Source organism: Gymnodraco acuticeps, unplaced genomic scaffold (assembly GCF_902827175.1).
Source record: "Gymnodraco acuticeps unplaced genomic scaffold, fGymAcu1.1, whole genome shotgun sequence".
NCBI lineage: Eukaryota > Metazoa > Chordata > Actinopteri > Perciformes > Bathydraconidae > Gymnodraco > Gymnodraco acuticeps.
In genome coordinates, this window is record NW_022990792.1 from 193,181 (window position 1) to 216,238 (window position 23,058).

At 40.8% G+C, this 23,058-nt stretch overlaps 2 protein-coding genes across 3 annotated transcripts; one reads left to right on the forward strand and one right to left on the reverse strand.

Moving 5' to 3' along the window:
• Window positions 1–10,533: 10,533 nt before the first annotated feature.
• On the forward strand, window positions 10,534–18,755 carry LOC117557074 (low choriolytic enzyme-like). Of its 2 annotated transcripts, XM_034232754.1 has the most exons (11): window positions 10,534–10,550; window positions 14,508–14,600; window positions 14,701–14,785; window positions 14,920–14,944; window positions 15,034–15,084; window positions 15,460–15,597; window positions 15,706–15,823; window positions 16,485–16,663; window positions 17,296–17,377; window positions 17,681–17,808; window positions 17,970–18,755. In XM_034232754.1, coding segments are annotated over exons 3-11 (777 nt in total). In that variant the 5' UTR covers window positions 10,534–10,550; window positions 14,508–14,600; window positions 14,701–14,731; the 3' UTR covers window positions 17,972–18,755. The 2 variants fall into 2 exon arrangements, with proteins under 2 accessions (XP_034088645.1, XP_034088647.1); XM_034232756.1 differs by lacking the exon at window positions 10,534–10,550 and having other exon boundaries at window positions 14,343–14,600; window positions 15,037–15,084.
• Window positions 11,122–22,986, reverse strand: LOC117557075. Its single transcript, XM_034232757.1, has 5 exons — window positions 22,936–22,986; window positions 13,241–13,431; window positions 12,330–12,471; window positions 11,963–12,090; window positions 11,122–11,515 (listed from the first exon to the last, which is right to left on the reverse strand). Exons 2-5 carry the CDS (start codon window positions 13,268–13,270, stop codon window positions 11,204–11,206), a joined length of 612 nt encoding a protein of 203 aa, XP_034088648.1. The 5' UTR covers window positions 13,271–13,431; window positions 22,936–22,986; the 3' UTR covers window positions 11,122–11,203.
• Window positions 22,987–23,058: the final 72 nt, after the last annotated feature.

The following is a 23,058-nucleotide window of genomic DNA, read 5'->3' on the forward strand; positions in this document are numbered from 1 at the left end:
ATATCTTTTTTTATAATATAGCCTATATCATAAATTAATTAAACAGTTCATCGCATGACGCAGTTGATATTATCTTGCCCTGGCTAGCACCTAGCTAACGCAGCAGATACACTAGCTAACACAATCTGACATTAAACTACCATCCTACTAGGGATGCCAGCGATTAATCTATTATTCGTTACAGTCTCCATAATCGAAGATTATTTTTAAAATTCGATTTTATTTATATATATTTTTATTATTTAAGTTTTTTGTTCTGGCTTAGTTTCAACCACAATATAGATTAATAATAGTAATAGTATTAATCATTGTAAATGGCCATTGGTCACACCACCAGTTTTGACTGTAAAACTTGGAGGAAGCCAGCAGCGCAGGCTGCCCTGCGCAGACTGCTGCTGCAGCTTGCTACACACCGACCCCGCCGATTTTGATCATGGTCAGTTTCTGGCATCCCTACATCCTACAGAAATTACATCAAAGTTGGTCTGATCAGGGCTCGCAATTAACGATGTCCCGATGTCCCGGGGACCATAACAATTCCTACTGGGACACACATCTATTTTGTCTGGGACTATTTCGGGACAGTGGAAAAAAAATTAAAAGTAAACTTCAAAATGGGTGTTATTTGCAAAGTCATTCGGCTGTCAATCATAGAATGCATTCTCCGTCATCCACTCTGCTGCTGACTGCTGCTGGACTCGCGCCAAGAATAAGAAAGAAATGCTGAGGTGGTTGAATAAACAGCTCCCTGATGCAAGCCCCAATTCTGCCGACTCCCGAAACGAAAACATCCCAAGTCCTGGTCATGATGCATCGTCTTCCACTGTGGTAAGTTAGTTGTCTTAAGTGTCAATGTTAGCTAGCGCTAACTGAAGCAACTGAAGTGTGCCTTACAATGCATACAAACGTCCTAAAATGCGGTGTTCTTTTGAAGTTTGTGAAAATGATGTGAAATACAGTTGATCAGAATAAGAGGTGTAGCCGATCATTTTTGTATTTTCTTTGTCAGCCAGTCAGTGACCAGGCTAGAATCTTTAGCTGCATTTAGCTAATCATTTAGCTTTTCATCTTTTTTTAGTGTTTTAGTTTTTGGGTCAAGAACGTCAGTCAGATTGGGGGACGATTAGAAAGGGGGTCGCAAGGTAATTTTAGTTTGTCAAGAATCAACTCTGGTATGAGAATAATGTGTCATGTTAAGAGAGAGTAATGTTCCAGTTGTTTTTGTGCCTAGGGGGGGGGGGGGGGGGGGGGGGGGTGAATGAGTGAGAGCAAGATGATTGACATTCATGAATGAAGATAGAAGATCAATTTATATTCCTATAGTACTACTGACTTGTGAGGATAACTTGTAATTGGAACTGAAAACAGATACATTTATTAAACTGTATTATGGAACTTCTGTCATTCATACCACTTTTATTGCCAGATGGAGGGTTCCGATCATAAAACACAGAGACCATGCAGCCATACCATATTGAATTGAAAAATACAAATCAGAATTCTTCTATGTTGACATGACAATGATAAATTAGTCTGGATATTGAGAAACAATAGAAAAGCATGTCTTAAAACAACTCTCTTCCCTTCTACTCTAGGAGAGGCAACAGATCAGACTAATATTCATATGTTTAAAAGATTTATTTTAAACTTACATGGTGGACCAGAGTCTATGGTGTGATGATTAAGTGACAAAAAAGTATCAAATTATATGTATGGGGGGGGCGACGATACACATTTAAATTTGGGACACTGCTGGTTATATCCGGGACAATACAAAGTAGAATTCGGGACAGTTGTGGGACACTGAGGAAAAAAGTTAATTTCGAGCCCTGGGTCTGATATAGTCAAGCTAAAGCATCATATAGGATATTTGGGTAAAATGTATGTCCCAGGGGTCCTGGACTCCTGGTTGAAGACCCATGGAATAAAACGTGTAATTCTAGGGAATTTCGTCAGTACAGTTATATTTGCTGTGCGATGTACTTATATGATTCTGTTTTCTTCAAGGTTGTGTCTTCCTGGTCGAATGTACTTATTGTAAGTCGCTTTGGATAAAAGCGTCAGCTAAATGTAATGTAATTTGCATTGCACCAGGAGGCTGATATATATTTGTACTGTTAGTTTATGCATACTTTTTTTTAATCTGCTTTGTTTTCCTCCATTTTCAGGATTATACTACAAGACGAGTCAAGGGGATCACTGCAATACACAAGGCCAAGTAAAGTAATTATAGCAGTGCCACCTCTCTTTACCTAAGATGGCTTCTTATTGGTCTAAAAGACGTAGAGTCATCAGAACTGTAAGGGACATGGAGAAAGATATCCTTATGGAATACGAGGAAACTCTTTATAATAACAAGTCACATTTAGACCCCTGTGTGAATAGGGAACCACCCTTCAGAATCTCACACGTTTCCCAACTAGATACACCACTAGCTTCCCATGTACACATGGAAAATGATCATACTGATGGTAGTTTAGCTGGAGATGATGAAGTTGAATCAGATCATGTACAAATGGGAAATGATCATACTGATGGTAGTGTGGCTGGGAATGTTGAATCAGATTCTGACTCCGACAGCCATGACGAGCATCAGCCTAGTCAGGATCTGCTTATGAGGAGCCTAAGATATTGGGCAACATCCTACTCAATCAGTCTGGTTGCTTTGTCTGCTCTGCTGTCCATCTTAAAGCTTTTTCACCTTATGCTCCCTAAGGATGGAAGAACTCTGCTTAGAACACAACATGATGTTGCAACCACTCAAATGCAAGGTGGCGAGTACTACCATTTTGGATTGGTGCAAGGGATACTTTCACGATTGAAATGTTTGAGTTTACCAGTGAGCCTCAGAACTCTTACTTTACAGTTCAACATAGATGGTCTCCCTCTCTTTAAGAGTTCAAGACTTCAATTCTGGCCTATACTTGCAATTCTGAAATGTGATTATACTAAGTCCCCATTTATTGTCGGTATCTTTTGTGCTTTAAGCAAGCCCAAGTGTGTTGTTGAGTATCTGCAGCAATTTATTAGCGACCTTAAAAATGTACTGGCTAATGGCGTTGTTCATAATGGTAACCGATTGAAAGTACTGGTTTCCTCATTTGTGTGTGATGCTCCAGCCAGAGCCTACGTTAAGAATATCAAGTCACATAATGGCTATTCAGGGTGTGACAAGTGTGATCAACATGGTGTGTGGAGGAAGAACATGACTTATCCTGAAACAAATGTCAGGCTCATGACAGACTCAAGTTATTGTGATATGATTGATGAAGAACATCACTTGAAACAGACACTCAGTCCTTTAACAGGGACAGTAAAGATGGTTTCTTCATTCCCAATAGATTATATGCACCTCTGTTGTCTTGGTGTGATGAGAAAACTGTTGAATATGTGGTTAAAGGGCAATCTAGCCACTAGGCTTCCTTCACAAACTGTTAACAGTATATCAAGCAAACTGCTGGGGTTACATTCCCACACCCCTTGTGAATTCAATCGCAAGCCAAGGGGTTTGAATGAGCTGGATCGTTGGAAAGCTACAGAGCTCCGATCCTTCATACTGTACTGGGGCCCTGTAGTTCTGAAGGATTGCCTTCCCAGTGAGATTTATGACAACTTTATGTTGTTTTCAGTGGCCATGTATTTGTTTTTGTCTCCTGGAATTTCTGGCCAAAAGGTTGAATTAGCGCATAGATTGATGATTTCCTTTGTGGAACACTTTGGACAGTTGTATGGCAGGGATCAGATTGTGTTCAGTGTACACCAGCTTATACATTTAGCCGATGAATACAAACAATTTGGACCTTTAGATAATGTTTCAGGATTCCCTTTTGAGAATTATCTTGGCCAAATAAAGCATCTTTTACGCAAGCCACACCAACCTCTACAACAGGTGGTCAAAAGGTTGTCAGAACAGCCACGTTGTGAGGTTCCATTACCAACAGATGAACCAGTCTTACAGAAAATCCACACTGATGGTCCACTCCCTCAACATTTCGGTGTTGCTGTACAGTACACAAAGGTCTCCAGTAGTCGTTTTACCTTGTCTACAAAGCAGGGGGATAATTGTATTGAGGTGGGACATAGTATTGCAGTAGTGCAGAATATAGTCCAGGAAGAAGATGAGGTATATGTGATCTACAAAAGGTTCAGACACCAAGAATCATATTACACTTATCCCTGCGAGTCCTCATGCATAGGTACATACAAGGTTAGAGAGTTGTGTGACAATATCGGGGTTGGTAAACTTGGATGTATCAAACGTAAATGTGTTCTGTATCCAGAGTCAGAAGGAAATGGCCTCATAGCTATTCCAATAGCTCATATGCAGTAGCATACCGCTCATACTGCTGGGCGAGTAAATTACATCTTATGATTTATGAGCAGGTTTTTTTTTTAATCATTTACATTATTTCCTTTATTGTATACAGAATGGAAAGGGAGGTGGTGCTTTGGGCCGTTGTACTTTTTCCAAATGGTGGAGCTGCAACAGTTCTTGCCAGCTGGTTCAGTCTAAAGGAAGGTAAATTGTTATGGCCCCCAAAAAACATGTATTTGAAGGCCCTTAAAGAACACATGACGGCCCATAAAGGATGGACCACATATGCGAATGTCCGGCTCTTGATTACTTGTGGTAAGTAGTCACTGCATTACTATTGTCTATTTTCAAGTATATAGGTATCCACAAGTTTTATGGATGGCAGTTTGAATGTGTGTGGTGCCATACCACATATGACATATCTGTCACAAGTGAGACTAGTCAGTAAAATGTCATCCTATTATTTTATGCTTTTTCTTTTACAGACTCATTGGAAAAGGCCAAACGATACGAAGAAAAGTATGTGACTACTGGATGTCCAACCACTGATCTGAGCTCTGAGGACGAAGCAGGTGAACGTGGGAAAAGAAGAGTAAGGTACAGTTGAATTCCTGTAGGAGGCCAGGTTCCATGTCTGGCCTGACTTTAACCCTTATCAGACAACGTCGCATTGATAAGAACCAGTATGCGTGCATAGGCTGGAACCAAAAGAACCCAACCGCTCATAAGATGCAATGGAAAAGTGGTCACAGCTATGGAGTCAGATTTGGGTCAATATTCTAGCCCGTAAAACAAGCTACTCACGAGCGGAAAATGTGCTTTTACACGCGCATAAAATGACCCTCGCGCGCAGATTAAACCCCCGCGAGCGGCTCTGCGCTCGCTCGCGAGAGAGACAGCCCTCTTGCTCGCTCGCGGGAGTATCAGCCTCGCGGAGTCTGTCTACGCGCGCGTGAAAAGTTTCTGGCACTTTGGGGCGGAGCCACTGCCAGGAAACCCGGAGTTGCCAGGTTTGATAATTGCCTGAACTACCAAGAGCCGACGAGTGACGGCAGCAAAATCAGTTGGACGAGATTGAATGGTAAAGTTGTCCATAAAAAACTATTATATTCGTAAAGTGTACAGCTTATATATATATATATCAATTAATTTTATATAAAACAATATATTTTTGAGTGGGCTGTATCTGTCGAAAATTGCATATATATATATATATATATATATATATATATATATATATAAATATAATTGGTTGTAAAAATTGTTTTTTTATTTGTTTGATACAAAAGGACATTCTTTATAACCAATTGCTTTATTATCACGCATTTGTAATATTTGTATGCTAGAACAGAGTCCTGCACGGGTCTGATTTTCAAGACCCGCTCCCGCCCCGCACCCGCGACGTGCAATACCGAACCCGCCCCGCTACCCGCACATATTGCCAATTAGTTCCGCAACCCGACCCGACCCGTCGGCACAAGATCCGCAACCCGACCCGAACCCGCATATATATGAGCAGTGAAAACGTGCAATTATTAACACACGCAGTTGCATATTTGTCTCAGAAAGCGTGGGATGTTGGTTATTTTCTCCATCTAGGAATCAAAAGCCTCCAGACGTTGGATTTCGCTCTTGAGGAAGTGTTATTGTAAATGCTGTATTCTCTGAGCTTCAGCTCAGCCATCTCGAATGTGGCGCGCACAGCAGCAGATTGATGCGCTGCAGAGGTTATGATTATGCGCGGTCCCGCGGGGGAGAGGTCTGAGGATTTAAACATTAAACTAAATTATTATTATTTTAATATATTTATTATGCAATACCCACGACCCGACCCGCATCATCTTTGTTTTACCCAGACCCGAACCCGGAAAAAAGCGTTTGAAAAAATACCACCCGCGAATCACCTTTTTTGCGGGTCACCCGTCGGGTACCCGCGGGTACCCGACCCGATGCAGGACTCTGTGCTAGAACTGTTGTATTCTTTTTGAAAAATAAAAAATAAATAGCTCACTTGTCATTGATTTGTATCCTTAATTATCCATCTAACACTGAAAAGGTGGTCCTTGTGAAGAATCTCATCACTATATTCCCTCAGCTGAAAGTCATTTACAACAATAGTTTGCTGAAGATTAAGTTTGTTTTAACCAAGGTATAAGGTTTTTTGAGGTGTGATTTTATGAATGATCTATTCTGTCAACATTTGATGAATTAGAAAAATATTAATATTTTTAAATGTTAACAATTATTTTCTTAATGACATATTGTGCTAATTAAATCCTTGTAAATAAATGTCCAATGAATGTATTCTTGCATTCGATTTTTTGAATAAAAACCATATCCACCACCTGGTATTTCCAGTAATCGTCATTGACACACAATGTGCAGATATAACACAATCAAATGTTAATTCTGGTTAAAGAAGTATAACACAAAATGTGCAGAAATAACAAATGAGTGTGTTCATCTTGGTTACACATTTATGACACACAATGTGTAAAATGTGCACATTGTGTGTTAGGGGCATGCAACACATTTTGTGTGTAAAAATGATTTACACATAAATAAACACAACACGTGTTGTCCCTGAGCACACTCTGTAGGTGTGTTGAAATTCAACACGTTGTGTCATTTTTGACACATCCCTTCTAAGAGTGTATAGCAGACAGTAGCTAGCAATTTTCGACAGATACAGCCCACTCAAAAATATATTGTTTTATATAAAAATTAATTTATATATATATGCAATTTTCGACATACAGCCCACTCAAAAATATATTGTTTTATATAAAATTAATTGATATATATATATATTAGCTGTACACTTTACGAATATAATAGTTTTTATGGACAACTTTACCATTCAATCTCGTCCAACTGATTTTGCTGCCGTCACTCCTCGGCTCTTGGTAGTTCAGGCATTTATCAAACCTGGCAACTCCGGGTTTCCTGGCAGCTGTCAATCAAAGTCCAGTGGCTCCGCCCCAAAGTGCCAGAAACGTTTCACGCGCGCGTAGACAGACTCCGCGAGGCTGATACTCCCGCGAGCGAGCAAGAGGGCTCCCTCTTGAAATATATAATCCTTGGTTTCTGTGTAAACAATAAGTAAAAACCCCACCTCCAGTCCTGTGATAGACTAGTGTCATCTCTGTGTACCTGTACATCAAGCGGCCTCATTCTACAGAAATGGGCCATGGGGCAAATTAGTTCAATTAATGGGAATGTTGAATGTTTCATTTTTATTTTCCAGGCCAAATCCTGTGTACATGGAGTCAGATGGGGAGTCAGAAACCAGCTGTGTGAAGAGAACATTTGCCAAGCCACCTGATGTTCATTGTCCTACGGTGCTCCCAGAATCCAGCCAGTACCCCTCAGGACCAACCCCAAATGCAAGCAGTGGTATGTCATTACTTATTAAAATGGCAGAAACAATATGTAATTGCATGTGAGCTTTAATTTACAAGCATTTAGTTCCTCCATCAATACATTCAAACATCAGTCATGTGATATGTGTTCAAAAGTTACAGCATCCATTATTCCTGTCTTTTGTTCCCTTTTAGCCTCTGGAGGAAGCCACTCGGAGGATGTTCTGTCAATTCACCAGGCTGATAATGGTAAGTGAACCACTTCACACTAGGGATCGACCGATAAGGCTTTTTCAAGGCCGATACCGATTATTAGTAATCAACGAGACCGATAACCGATATTTGGAACCGATATACATTTGCAGTAATATCAGAAAATCTTGGTCTCAAAATGTAGAATAACACAAACTCCAACACAACTTCTTTGAAATGCCTTTTTATGTTTGATGAACTTTTCAACATCTTAAAACTGGTTTCCTCTCAGTGACCCTGAGTAAAGTAAATGAAATAGAAATAAAATAAAAATTACTAAAACTTGTTCTGAACTTCTGATATTTGAGTCTCACTCATTTAGTAGTCCCAATTCAGCAGCACCAGATTGTGGTGCAGAGTTGCTGCGAGGCTCCACTAGCAATCCCCCCCCCTCACAGTTTATCCGCTGCGAGACGCTACCCTGTGTAACTGGGAAACTGATAGAATTGGATCGGGACATTGCTCGTGAACACAGAGTGGTGACTGCAACCAGAGAAACGGCCGCATCAGATTCAAAGTTTTATCGGCAATTTGATTTTTTTTTTTAAAGGCCTCGATAATCGGTCGACCCCTACTTCATACTACTACTTCCGGGCGGACAGTATGTAAATGTGCTTTGTCCGAGTTACAGCATTCATAGTTCATGTTTTGTGTTCTCTAATTGTAGGCTTTTGTGGAAGCTATTTGGCGGAGTTGGACCAGTCAATGGACCACTGTAATGATGGTAAGTAAACTAATGGTGTAAAAGTCAGGCACATTCATGTGGCTGCCGATGACAATTTATTCAGGACACCGGAAATATGACCCAATGTTTCAGTCTGTCCGAAACGTTGGTCATATTTTCTGTATCCTGAATAAATGGTCATCGGCAGCCACTTGAGTGCACCCCTCGTTATTAAGTAGACTAATAGGCTATTATGTTTTTTTTTATCTTTGGATCACAGGAATTATCAGCACCTTAGGTGGGAAACTATTCTTTAATCACTCACTCGGTAGTCAAGTGTGTTCATCCCACAGGTCTCCTTTATCTAAAGTTGGAAAGTAACCATATGGGAATAGCTAGGTGCAATTGCTATATGGTGCTCATGGATAACAACTTTGATAGTGCTCATTTGCCTTATTTAGTTATTTCTCTCTTTTTCTAGGATTGCCAACATATAACTCCAGCCCCTCCCACGCTATGCCATTAGAGAAAGCAAGGAATGGTATGCATTTCTCATCTTAAATGTTGTTTTTTTTGGAAAATTCCCAAATTCATGTTCAATATAAAGAATGAATAGCAGCTCAGTGGCCTCGTGGTTAGTGTCCGCCCTGAGATTGGGAGGTTGTGAGTTTGATCGCCGACCGAGTCATACCAAAGACTGTTAAAAATGGTACCCGATATCTCCCTGCTTGGCACTCAGTATCAAGGGTTGGATTGGGTTAAGTCCCTGCGACATACTAGCATCATGTCCAGGGGGTGTACTTGTACATCATGCTGCGGAAACAGGATATCGGCTCCTATGGGCCAATGGGTCTCATGGCTTACTTATAAACAATTAATAATGGTGTCTTATCTTTTAGACGGCGGTGCCAGCTATGCACATGGCTCAAGATTAGCTGACTTCAGCGCACCGTGCTTGGCTCACCTGACCCCGCAGCACCCATCCCACCCCCTTCAGCTCCAGAAACACCACGGGGGAGATTATATGGAGAGGAATCAAGCAGAGTGTTGAAAGGCAAGTATCATTTTCTGAGAAGGTTCTTAACCGTACTGATGCCTTCTGAATTGAGAAACCTATCCCTTGTGACTTTCCCATCCAATCAGAGTGATTGTTTGGACCGACTGCCACACCCGATGCATGGCTGATTCAACATGTTGAATCGGCCATGCATCGGGACAGGCAGTCCAAATAAGGCGTGTCACGGTCGACGGTGCGGGACACACCATATTGAGTTTGGGCGACAGGACACGCGTCGTCTCCCGACTTACGAAAACAGCCGAAATCGGCCTGGTGTGTCAGGGCCTTAAGGCACAGCATAAAGACAGGGTGTTAATCATGTGTGCTAAACAGGTAACAGCTGCTGCTCTAGCAGTGATAACTGTGTGGGTTTATAATAATCATTTATAATGATACAGTATACATGTTGCTCTCCCCAAGGTTTCTTCCATTTCCCGTTAACTGTTGGGTTTCTTGTTGCTGTAATGGTCTAAGGTCAGAGGGTATGCTGTAAAGACCCTGAGACTTATGTGTCATTTCTGATAATAGACTTGATAAATAACATTTGATTGAATAAACAGACACAGGTACAGCAACCTGCTAAATACCGAAAACAATATTGTGTTAAATAATTACGAGATATTTTTCTTCAGCTTTCAAGTTCATGTTGTGGGGAAATGTTCTCAAAGGGTGTTTTCCTCACTAGCTTGTTGAGCCTGTTACACAATCACATCTTTAACAAATAGGTTTTAAGATAAAACAGTTTATGGAGGGAGGGCAGGATTCTCTTTGGTCACATGATTTCACAAACAGTCTGTTTCTGTGAAATCATGTGACCAAAGAGAATCCTGCCCCTCCCTCTGGTATTAAAAAAACGCTCCCTGCTCTCTGCTTTCTCATCTTCAGAGAACAACGACAAAGGTAAGAACACTTTACACTCTTAAAACTACTGGGTTAAAAACTACCCAATTTCGGTAGTTTCCCAACCCAGCGCTGGGTAAATATTGGACAGAACACACGCTGGGTTAATTTAACCCAACAAATTGGGTTGGTTATATAACCAACCCAATTTGTTGGTTATATAAGTTATATAACCAACCCAATTTGTTGGTTATATAAGTTATATAACCAACCCAATTTGTTGGGTTATATAATATTACCCAACAAATTGGGTTGGTTTTTTAACCCAATGAAGGGTTCACATTGACTACACTGCTGGGTTTAGTTGTTAATGTATAATTAATTATTACTAATTATAATGGGTTGTTCCCTTTTATAATTGACATTTCATTGGCACAATTGATAGTCATCAATTTAACAAAATGATCACATTATCACAATTGTGTGATACATCTTGTTGGCATTTACTCACCTCTGATCCTTCGGTTGTTTTCTTGATCAAATATATTCTCACACCAATGTAACAATAATGATTTATTAAAATTCATATCACAGAATCAAAACACATCAAAAAATAAAATTCCCAGTTCCTCACACAAGGCTTATTGATACTATGGAGAGATGTGGAACAAGAGGGAGAGGAGAGAGAAAGGAAGAGATGGGTGCAGGCCAGTCTAGTTGCAAGCATGTATTTGCGTTTTCAGGAACTTCACTGCTGGGGAAACAGTTCCCTCGAGTTCATAAACAACATCCTGGTAAAATTGCCAAGTAGGCAAACACTGATTTGTATAGTTTATGTCAAAGACATAAAAACTCTTAAAACAGGTATCCACAGCTGCTGCGAGAGCCGTCTCAGTCTCAATAGCCTTGCCTGAGATCACAACAAAGGCTTGAGAGCACAGCATCCCATCCTCAAGCAGTAGCACGAACGGGCACGACCTGGACGATTTGGCTTGCTCCAAATACTCCACCATGTTAGTTCCGACCTATGATGAGAAAGAAAAGAAAAAAGATAAGTATTTCTACCGGTGCAGAGAAATTGTCATCAGCTCTCTACTGAAGCTCTTTCAACCCCCTCCCACCCCATCAGCTGATTTAAGAAAGAAGCGTGACAGCCCTAAATTCAATGGCGTGGTCTTAAACCATTTATTCTGGGTGCGTGGCCAGTCTACTTATGTGTGGTCTGTGGTTTATACATCCCACGTCGATATGGAGTAACAACTTACACCGAGTTACAACTTGTAAGAATAGTGCTTCATGAAATGAGTATTCTGACAAACGTTAAGCTGTGTCACTCATTCCACGAATACAATCTTTACAAGTTGCACCTCGTTGTAAAGAGGAATCAGGCTTTCCAACAGTATAAAAGAATAATTGGAGTCATTTCACTATGAATTTATATTTGAATTTCTGTTCAAAGGTAAATTACTTACAGGCTTAACATCGATGAAGAATCTCTTTGATTCTTCCACACTGGCACGGACCAATTTTCTGCCCTGTTTATAAACAGGCGGAGGGAGCATGACAGGCAGCAGCATCAGGGCTACTTCTCCCCTGGCATCTGTAGGAGGACAATTATGGGTGTCAATATAGACTTGAATAGTCGTATAATACAATAAAATAAAGTTCCACATCAATCAAATCACCAAAAAAAATGTCTTTCTTGTTTGAGTGTTTTGTTAAGTTCTTATGTATATTTGAGTATCCAGAAAAGCATGATATAAAAACAAACTCCTTATTATTATTATTAGTAAGGTATTCTTTACATTTGCTAAGTTTGTTATAAAATAACTATCTTACCCAGATTGATCTGTTCCTCTGGCAATGCGAGTTTCCCTTCGCGTTTCGCCAGACGAATGATCTTGTCAGCGTAAAGAGGAACCCACGTTTCGAAGAGTTTAGGTGCAGGCTCTGCGAAGAGGATCGAAAAATCTTGTGCAATCTAAAAGATGGAGACAAATTGAGAAACATGGTCATTTAGACAATATGACAATACACTCACTATTCCTAGTGCATAGTAAAAAAGTACATTTTCCTGACCATAAAGTGTTAAATACAGGACAAATAAAGATATTGATATAATTCAGGGCAAGTTGACAAGACCTATGATGGCTGAGCTCCAATACTTAAAGAAGCAAGGTTAATAAAAGCATGACCAAGATTTAGCCTGTAGGAATCCAAACTCACGAGTAGTGACAATGCATAACATAATGTGCACAAGCTACTGTATGTGCACAAGAATTATATGCACCAACTCTACTACTTCTGAAAAGAAGTGGGCTTTATACAGCATGTCCTGTGTATACTATTGGATTAACCCATTTAGACCTGAGGCCGATTCTAAAAACGCCTTCTAAATCCTGACCTAAGTTTTCTGAAAAACTTCAAATATTTATTCAAAAATTACAAAAAATGTATGTTGCTATATACTGTACATAGCAACAGGAACGCCAAAAGGGGTTCCTGTCCTGAAAGGTATAGTTATTCCTCAGGTCCCCAAAAACATGGTCCAGGTGATTTTCTTTCAAAAGAAGCGATATATTCCATTTTGTATCGCTCTGTCCTAATTCTCCAATAAGCAATGAGTAGTTTCCATTCTCACAAAATGGCTAAACGCGTCTCCTCCTGGAGGAGAGCCTGGCTTCTATTTACCAAACTGCTCTAGCAAATAGGCGCCAGGCTACTATACGTATATTTGAGTTTTGACATACCATGCCTGGAGTAGTAAGACGAGGGAACATGGCCAGGACTTCGGGAATGGACTTCGAGTGCTCGGCCCGTATCCATCCTGCCCTGTACTGGCAGCTGTCGCGAATATATGCCTCCACCTGGGCGAGGGGCTGTGAGTTATTCTTCAACCATTCTGCAAACTGCACAGCTCGCTCTTCGGATATGGTGGCTGCTGTAAAATACAAAAGATCACACTGTTGTCAAATATAAATATTACACCAGGCCATGCGACCCCGGTGATCTCTCAATGTGCTATACACTATTTTCTTATGTCCCCTGTTTTTTTTGGATTGTAGTTATAATATTAATAAATAAATAAAAACACTTGAATATATATCCATGGAATATAACAAGTGTATCTCGAGCCGGTTTCTCAAACTTACCTACCCCACCTTTAAGTGTTTCCTGGTTTTCATAACTTCTGTTTCTTTGAAAGAGGAACCATTAGGCGCATTCACACTGCGGTACTTTTCCCACAAAGGTTCATGTGAACTTAGTTCATGAGAACTCTTTTATCGCGTTCACACCAAAAAGAGCCGGTACTAAAATTAGTTCATGTGAACCTTTTTACCCCCACGAAAGTCCCTGCTAGAGAGCAGGGACTTTCGAGTGGCTCTCTTGTGAGTAAAGAGCTATATGTCTGATTGGCTGGGCGGATTGCAAACCACGCCCCGCAAAACTCCCAAAAAGTTTTGTGAAGCCGCCATTTTATTATCCTCGCATTAGCATTATTAGCATTAGCCCAGCGCAGAAACGCAGAGAGACTAACTTATGGCAACACAAAATAAAACATGGGAGCAGTGGAGATGAGGAGGTGTCGGCGTTCTGGCGATTTACTCGGAAGGCTTCAGTAGAAGCTGCTGGGAGTCCCAGCAGCTTCTACTGAAGCCAGTCCCCAACTCCGGGGACTTCCGGCCGGGGACTTTGGGCGGCAGTATACGCCGTGAAGTGGTTTGCGGCCTGCCAGTAAACCCAAAGCAGAAGAAGAACAAGTGACGTCAGCGGCTTCATTTGCCTAATCCTCCCTCAGGGACTTATTCCGGTGTGAACGCGATCTGTACTTAGTTCATGAGAACTAAAGAGTTCACATGAACTAAAGAGTTCACATGAACTAAGTTCATGTGAACCTTTGTGGGGAAAAGTACCGCAGTGTGAATGCGCCTATTGGCCATGTATTTCTTGATAATGACTCATTTCTGTTGAATTCTTCTTGAGTATTATTCTATAAATAACATGTTTTACTGAAAGCTGAGGCGTCAGATCTGACTCCATCCTCTGACACGCAGCTTTCTATAAGATCTGAGAACCTGCTGCATCGAGCATCGCAGTCAGCTCCAGCAGGTAAGCTCCACTGACCCTCTTCTCACTATTTGTGTTCTCACAGAAATCATTTAGGACGTATGTATACCAAACCTTTTCCTTAACCACCGAACACTTTCAGATTTGAGGTTTGACTTCAGAGGACCGCCGTCATGACTCCAGTTTTGCTTTTCGTCCTCTTCATGTCTTTGTCGGCCATTCCTCCGGTGAGTCTGACTCTTTACAAAATGTTCATTTTTTATTTAAAGAAAAAGGGAATACATTATTTTATTTGTATGAATAACATTGAAGAGAAATAACATGTTTTTTATATTTATAATGGTGTCCATTCGCTTTGCAGGGTGCTACTGATAACGGGGAAAGACGTGAGTTGGAAATGAAGAATTGACTGTATATTGACATTTAGTTTCTCTTTTAAATGTTCTGGTATCATTTGTTTTCTCTGTTGTTTCAGAAGAGTCTTTGGACGCCTCTGACATCATCGAGAGAGCTAATGCTCACATAAGTACGACACAAGTTTCATATTTTCTATCCAAAAACATGATGGCAAAATGACAATAAGACTTGGTATAGATCTCATCTCTGTTCGTCAAAGTCGAACAACAGAATATGAGTTTTCAAAAGTTACCATTGAAGACATTTATTAAGGATTCTTTTCCAAACACCTGTTGGGTTCAGCTTGTGTTATTTGAGGACATGTTAAGGTGTCTCATTGTTGCTCAGACATGCTTGTGTGATTTGTAACTTGTTAAAATGTATTTTTCACGAAGGGAAAAACCCTTAGCCTCAGCAAATGTGTAAATGTAAATGATATTTGTGAAACTCCAGACTCCTGGTACAGATATTCATGAACAAATGTGTTTAACTTATTGTTCTGCAGCTACGCCCCTGGTCGACGGCGACATTGTGCCAAATCTAAGAAGGAATGCAGATAGCTGCACGGCGAAAGGCTGCAAATGGCCCAAATCGCCCAAATCTAGTCTCGTAAACGTACCGTTCTCCATCTCCCCCGACTACAGTAAATACACATTGACCCTAAAATTCAACCTAAAGTGAGATCTTATGCTGCAAGGCAGACCAGGTTTGGTGAGAACAGTGCTCAGCACCCTGTTCTTTGTCTCTGCAGCCAGAACAGAGCGCAGCACCATCAGAAGAGCCCTGGTGACCTTCCACGCATCCACCTGCATTCGCTTTGTCCCGAAGACCACCCAGCGAGATTACCTCGACTTCTTCTCTGGATCTGGGTAAGAACACACATTGTAACACAAAGAAATCTCACTATTCTGTGATTACATTTGAACTTAAGTCTGAATCTGTTTCTGTTGTGGTTGGTCGTGATGTTGCTTCATGTCAGTGTTGAAGAAAATCATACTTTAGGGGAGGGGCTTAATTTCACTACTTTTTGTACAGGGTCACCAAATATGAATTAAAGGGGCTTATTCTTGATGGGGGATGTAGTTGTAGCCCCCTTGCCAGCGATTCTCTCTAGTTTAGCATACTCAGCCCGACTCAGCCCGGTTGTTGGCCCGGAAAGAACCTCGATTTTATGGGGCCAGAAAAACTTTGAAATAGTAGCTGGAACTACGCCAAGTGGAAACGCAATAAAAAAAACGGGCACGTTGTGGAAATGCGCCATGAATTAGTTACTTTGGAATGTAAAAAAACAACAGATCCCTCTTTCACACAAGAGGCCAGGAATGTATCAACAATACCTATTCTTAGTGAGTGTGTGTGTGTGTGTGTGTGTGTGTGTGTGTGTGTGTGTGTGTGTGTGTGTGTGTGTGTGTGTGTGTGTGTGTGTGTGTGTGTGTGTGGTGTGTGTGTGTGTGTGTGTGTGTGTGTGTGTGTGTGTGTGTGTGTGTGTGTGTGTGTGTGTGTGTGTGTGTGTGTGTGTGTGTGTGTGAGGTGTTGGTCCTCCCTGGGCCGACAGGATGGAGGACAGCGCGTCTCCCTGAAGAAAAATAGTTGTGTGAGCACATCCACAGTGCAGCACGAGGTTCTCCACGCTCTGGGCTTCAACCACGAGCAAGTCCGCTCCGACAGAGACGAATACGTCACCATCCTCTCCCAGAACATTAAGACAGGTCCGCTCACACACAAACGCTCTTCTTCACAGTCCTGATTGTACAGTATGTGTTGTATGAAAGATGATGCGATCTACAGAGAGGTGAGTTTATGCCTTATGTCTGAAAAGCCACCAAAGTCATTGCCATGATAGCAGCTCTGGAGGGTCTTTCCCATTTCCCAGTTTGTACACCCTCCATCCCACTTGGAAAAGCCCTGTCTTGTGTTTAGTCTTTTAGAATGATAACATCTGATCATTACAAGTCGACACAAAGGACATCTGAGGCTGGGGAAGGTGTTAGCTTTGCAGAGATAAGTATTGGACACATTTAGATTTGTATCTGATGGCATTAGATTTAAATGATTACAATATATTATCTTTGAGTTTTGTGCCATCTTTAGATGTTGAGATATTTGACTGGATCGGTGAAAGCTTTAGCCAAGTTGCTGCTCTAGAAGAAAAGTCAGGGAAACATCCTGTGAGCTTCACGAATGTCTGGCTTAAATCCATCCAATAGTTACTAATAAAGGAGTTGGCTGTGAAGTCTTCCAGCATGCTTTTAAGCAAGTTTTGTTCCCACATTTTCAATCCAGCGTTTATAAAAAACTGTTCTCAAATATAAATGCTCTCTTGTTCTCTCTTCCTGTGCAGGAAAAGAACATAACTTTAAGAAGAAGGAAACTAACAACTTGGGTACTCCCTACGACTTCGACTCTGTCATGCACTACGGAAAGTGAGTGTTTGTGTGACTGTATGTGTGTATATGATACTCAGATCTTTTACTGTAGTGAAAATAGCTATTCTAGGTTGTAAAAGTATTATTTTACATGTAAAAGTCCTGCATTCAAAATCAAACGTTTCATTATTATTCATCGGTTTTCTTTCTTCAATGTTGGGTATTGTGAAGTCAAATTTCATCCAATATTGAATTAAATCAGTTGTAGGTCTTACGTCTAACTTGCCTAGTGAAGAAGCAAGTGTCTGTGTGCTTGTGATGTGTGTTTGCCAAACATGTTGTCTTCTTTTGATCCTCAAGACACGGCTTCAGCAAAAACGGCAAACCAACCATCCTCGCCAAGAGCAATCCGAGTCGTGACTTTAAGACTGCTCTTACGATGACCAAGAATGACATTGCCCGTGTCAACAAGCTTTACGAGTGTACATGTGAGTGGGAAATAATGCTCTATTCTCCAAAAGTGGAAACCTAAACGCAGCGGACACATCCAACTACCAATATAGCTGCAACAGGAGAACAGGAAAACAGGGTTGAAATATTGTTTATCTGAGAAATGAATTAAAATCTCATTGTTTGTTTTCCTCACCAGAAACGGAAGTGAAGGGTCGGCCTCCAGATAATTCAACTCCCGGCTTTCTATGATTCCACCAAAGGTCCAGATCTGTTGTTTAACAGTGGCTGGCTTTCAAATCATTTGTGAATGGATTTAAATCATTTCCTCTCTTTATTGGTTTTAAAATATACTCTTTACGATATGCTTATGGTTTTACTTAGTGGGTTAAAGACACATTATATTGTTAATGATGTGTCCAGGGGAAGAACATTTAAAACATTTTCAACAATGAATTGATTAAAGAGACAATGATGAAAAACATGTTGATGGAATTGCTGATTGGTACTGATGATTTTAATGACTTTGTTTTTATCTTTGCAATGAAGTTAACAATTTGTTCAATAAATATTTAGATATATATTTATTTTAATTAGAAATGAAGCTGTAATTACTCTCACTTTGAATCCCTAACTATGGATAAGAAATACTCAGAACAAGTACCAACAGAACAATGTGTAAGACATATTACTGTGCGAGTAAATATTCTCTATTCAGTTAAAACTACGTTACTATCGAACATCTTAGACCTCTGACTGATATGTCATATATAATGATATATAGTTATATAAATCACATACAAATGCTCGATTAGTCCAGTGGTTTCAAAGCAAGTACATCTGGAGGGTCTTCCCTCCTCATATTCTCATTCAGGACTTTTTATTTGATCCATTCTAACCGCGGAAAACAAAGTTAAGTAAACCCGGAAGTGACGTAATGTAAACATTCGGGTTTTCCTTCAAAATAAAGCTTTTCAAAATAAAACGGTGCATTCATTTAATATTCACGTATTGATTTTAATTTCTTACAGATGCAAGAAGCAAAGTTTGGCTTCTCCACCTCAACACATAATAAAACAGAGAGAAAAAAGAGATTAGCTGGCTTATTCGATTAGCTGGCTTATTCTGCCATCTATTGGCAACTCCCCACTCCTGTCTGCTCCTCCGCGAGAGCCTCCGAGGAAGCAGAGCCGAACATTACTTTTTGGGGGGGTATTATGTGGGAAGAAACATGTTTGCTGCCCAAGAAGACCGAGAAGAACACCCTGAACCCGCTTCAATAAACAACAGTTTCAGTCAAACGCTTCCACGTTTTTTTAAATCTATGATTATAATATTTACAAAATGGGGATCCCCCTTATTACCCTTTTAAATGTCCACTACCCTAATGTGTATGGATGTGTATTGTAGTATAACTTTCATATGACCAAAATATATATTTACTCTAATGAAGGTCCATCTTGGTTTTTTTGAGGGGGCTTGATATCCAAATATCAATGAATCAGAAGACCTTTATTAGTCCCACAGAGGGGACATGTGCATCGTTACAGCAGGAAAGAGCCACAGACAGCTTAATGTTACATATATTAAAAAAAGAACTAAGTTATGATATAATAAAAAATATAATACAAAAAAAAAGTAAAACAAAATACTTCTCAAAATACAAATCCTGTAACAGTTCTTAGGATTTAGCAGCCAGGTATATATTACACAGTTATTAATGGCATATGTATATAATGTTTATAAAACACGGGTAGAATTGTAAGTTACTTTTCACAACAAGTCAGTATCCCTCCGCGTCTGAGAAAAACAGTATACCGTTGGGCAAACTGGAACAAGAAAGCAGCGGAGAAGCAACGGGGCAGAAACCCTCCTTGTTACGCAGCGGTCCAGACATAGACATCAAACTGCAACACATATTCAGTGTGCAGTTCCTTTGGCATTAGGGCAGGGATATCTAGATACTTCCCAAGGCTTGACATCATGAATTGTGCTACTTTTAAAGCAAGCAACGATGTTTTCAAATCTGTAATCAAAGAAGTCCGCAAAAAACGCTATCGACCAATCAGATTGCTTGATTTGACTTGTCAGTTTTATAAATATATTTACATTTCTTCCGTTGCGAAACAAACTTACAAAGCTTAAGATGGAAACATTTAAGATGAACTCCATCTTACTATGGAGGAGTGGATTGAGCAGTGCCCAGGGGCGTCGCCTGGACCTGGAAACATTCGGGGCTTAGCCCACAGTGGCGGCACTACAGTCAAATGTTCTACTGCAAGACTCCCCACACGCACATACACAATTGCGCCATCTAGTGTCACAAACGTATGCCTGCATTAGCTTTGTTATGGCGATAGATTGTGGGAGACTCTCAAAGCACGTGAGGATCTCTTGAGGGTAAGGTGCCTGTATTATATCGGTGGACAAAATGTATGTTTTTATTTTATAAGGACAATAACGTACTGTTGTGTTAGTTTAATTTTAATTGTTTAATGCTCACAGTCACAGCAACATGTTTTTTGTGTGATTGGCTATTTGCAGTGGCGAGCCGTGCACTTATACCTAGGCCCTCTGACCCCCGCCCCCTTCCCTCGAGTTATGCAGGTTATGTGCGTAATCTGAAATGCGTACCGTCACTTGTGTCACAAAGCGCATTTGCGTACCGACGTACTTGTGAAGCTTTTCCAGAAGGCGGTTAGATCACCGGACGACAGAGTCGGTCTCCGTGTGCACAGACAGGGCTGCTGTTAACGTCGGTCTGGACAACGGAATTGTGCCAAAACTAAGCCAACCGGCTGCGGAGGGAGACTCCCCCCTTCACTGGAGAACTGCGCTAAAACAGCTGATCACAACGTTCACACTCTGTGGTCACGAAGTAGTCCACTAGCCGCCGCCCCCCCCCTCTGTCGACTTTCCTGAAGTACTCCCCCGTTGATAGAAATCAACACGTAATGAATTAAAACCCCACGGTTTGATGATTGATAGGTGTGTGGGTTGTCTTTCATTTTGACACGCAGAAATGTTTTATAAACATAGATACTGTATGTTAAATGGATATATCCGCCTTCTTTCATTTATCTTTCCATTCCCAACAATATACATAAATAAATGGCATATTTTGGACATAGTTCGAATGGTGATTAATCATGATTAATTAATTTTTAAGCTGTGATTAATCTGATTACAATTTGTAATCGTTTGACAGCCCTAATATTTACTTAAAACTTTAATATAGTCATTTTCACTTAATACTCTAATATAGTCATCTTTCTGCATTCAACACTAAGGAAAGCTGTACAATTTGACATGATAATGAGGAAAAAAGGCCTCCGACAATGCAGATCATTTTTTGATCATATCAATTTTAAGATGCGGGTCAAGGCTTAATATTTGGGAGCATAGTGTCCCTTGCCGCCTTTCAGGAGCCCCACTGGATTGGCTTTGATCTGAAATATTTGTATAAAAAGCTGGCTGTCCATCTCATAATGTTCACATAGAAACTAGCTGTCAATAGGAAATATCAATCAGAAGAATTATAATTTCATGTAAAATCTGTCACAAAAAGAGGTTGCACATTTAAATGCAGGTGTTGTTATGGCAACGTCAGTGACCCGACAGCCACATTTACTGCTGCAAATACGTTCAAACATGCTGTCGACACGTAAAGCAGTGGCAACTATGCCACCATTTCAGCTGACTTTTTCTCAGAAATACTATCACATAACATCCATATATTTCAGTGCTAGGTTGATGCTTAGCTAAGCTAACTATGAAACACCTTAACTGACAGGACTCCGGATCAACTGTGTACTGTACAGTGGCGTTTTCTCCCGGAGGCCAAGGGAAGCCAGGCTTCCCCTGTTTTTTCGGATTGTAGTTATAATTTAAATAAATAAATAAATACACTCGATAATTCTCCTTTGCTGTGTTTTGCTGCCGGCCCGACTCTCCCCCATTCTCATTGAGTATTTTACAAAGAGTGAAACAGCGCCCCTCTAGATGTTATGGTGAAACAGTAGATTGCACTCTATGTTGCGAGAGGAGGCCAGCCGAATCTAGCTTCCCTTGGTGAAAAAAAAGGAGGGATTGACCAATCAGATGAGGCCCACGTGATGCCCCTGCCAACCTGTGATTGGTCAGGGCCATGCCAAGGGAAGCCAGCCGCCTCTTGCTTCCCTTCAGAGGCGGCTGGCGGCTGGCGATTTGATTGGACACTGCCATCCAATCAAATCACATCAACATCAGTTTTAATACTGTAACTGTCATCACCGCCATTAGAAATTATCAAGCAAATGAAGCATTATGGAGGGAGGAGATTTGGCGTACTTAATCAAACATAACTTTACTAAACTTCCGCTACAGCAGCAACTAAAAATTAAATCAGATGACAGGCCAATGCCCGCACTCGAGCTGTGTGTACACAGAGGAAAAAGGGAGAGAATCGGACGTTCAATGAGGACAATTATGTCCGCACGGAGTGGCTAACTGGAAGCGCTAAACTTCAGCGTCTATTTTGCTGGCCATGTCTTCTTTTTGACAAGGATTCGTGCTCCCTGAACAATCCTTGGGCAACTTCAGGATTCATCGACCTTGCCAACCTGCCACGGGCAATTGAGAGGCACGGTAAATCCAAACATCACATAGATTGTGTGATTGTCTGCATACATTAATAATTAAATGCTTAAATTAATAAGGAGAGAGTTTCAGCTGGAGAGTGCGTGCGGACCTGTCGGTTAGATAACAGGCGTGTGCAAGTCCTGCATCTGTGTGATACAAATGTGTGTAAAACGATACCGGGCGCTATAATCACTCATCTAGTTACGTTATTGACCCCCCCCCCCCCCCCCCCCGACCCAAAAAATGGGCTTCCCCTACATTTTTCCCCACGCCACGCTACTGGTACTGTAAGGTAGCTTCTAGCTTCATGTCGAACACTGACAGTAAGTCAACATTTCCCAGAGAGCTTTCTTTGAAATCACCAGGTAACGCTAAAAAACACAACATTTAGATTGTATGACAAAGTGTTTATTTAATCTGGCTAGCTAAAGCTACTTGTTAACGGTTTAGCTTACCCGCGCGATTCAAAGTAACGTCAACGTAGCTGTAATTTATGCTTTGCTTACATGTTCGCATAACTTTTAAGTTTACTGACAGGTACATACCTTGTTCACCTGGCTCAGGTGGTGGCTCTGGGGTTGTTGTGTGAGCCACCACTTGAGAATTGCCGTCTTTTTTATTAAAAAAACTTCTAATGTCCATCTTCAGAAACTCCGCGTCCGGGGCTG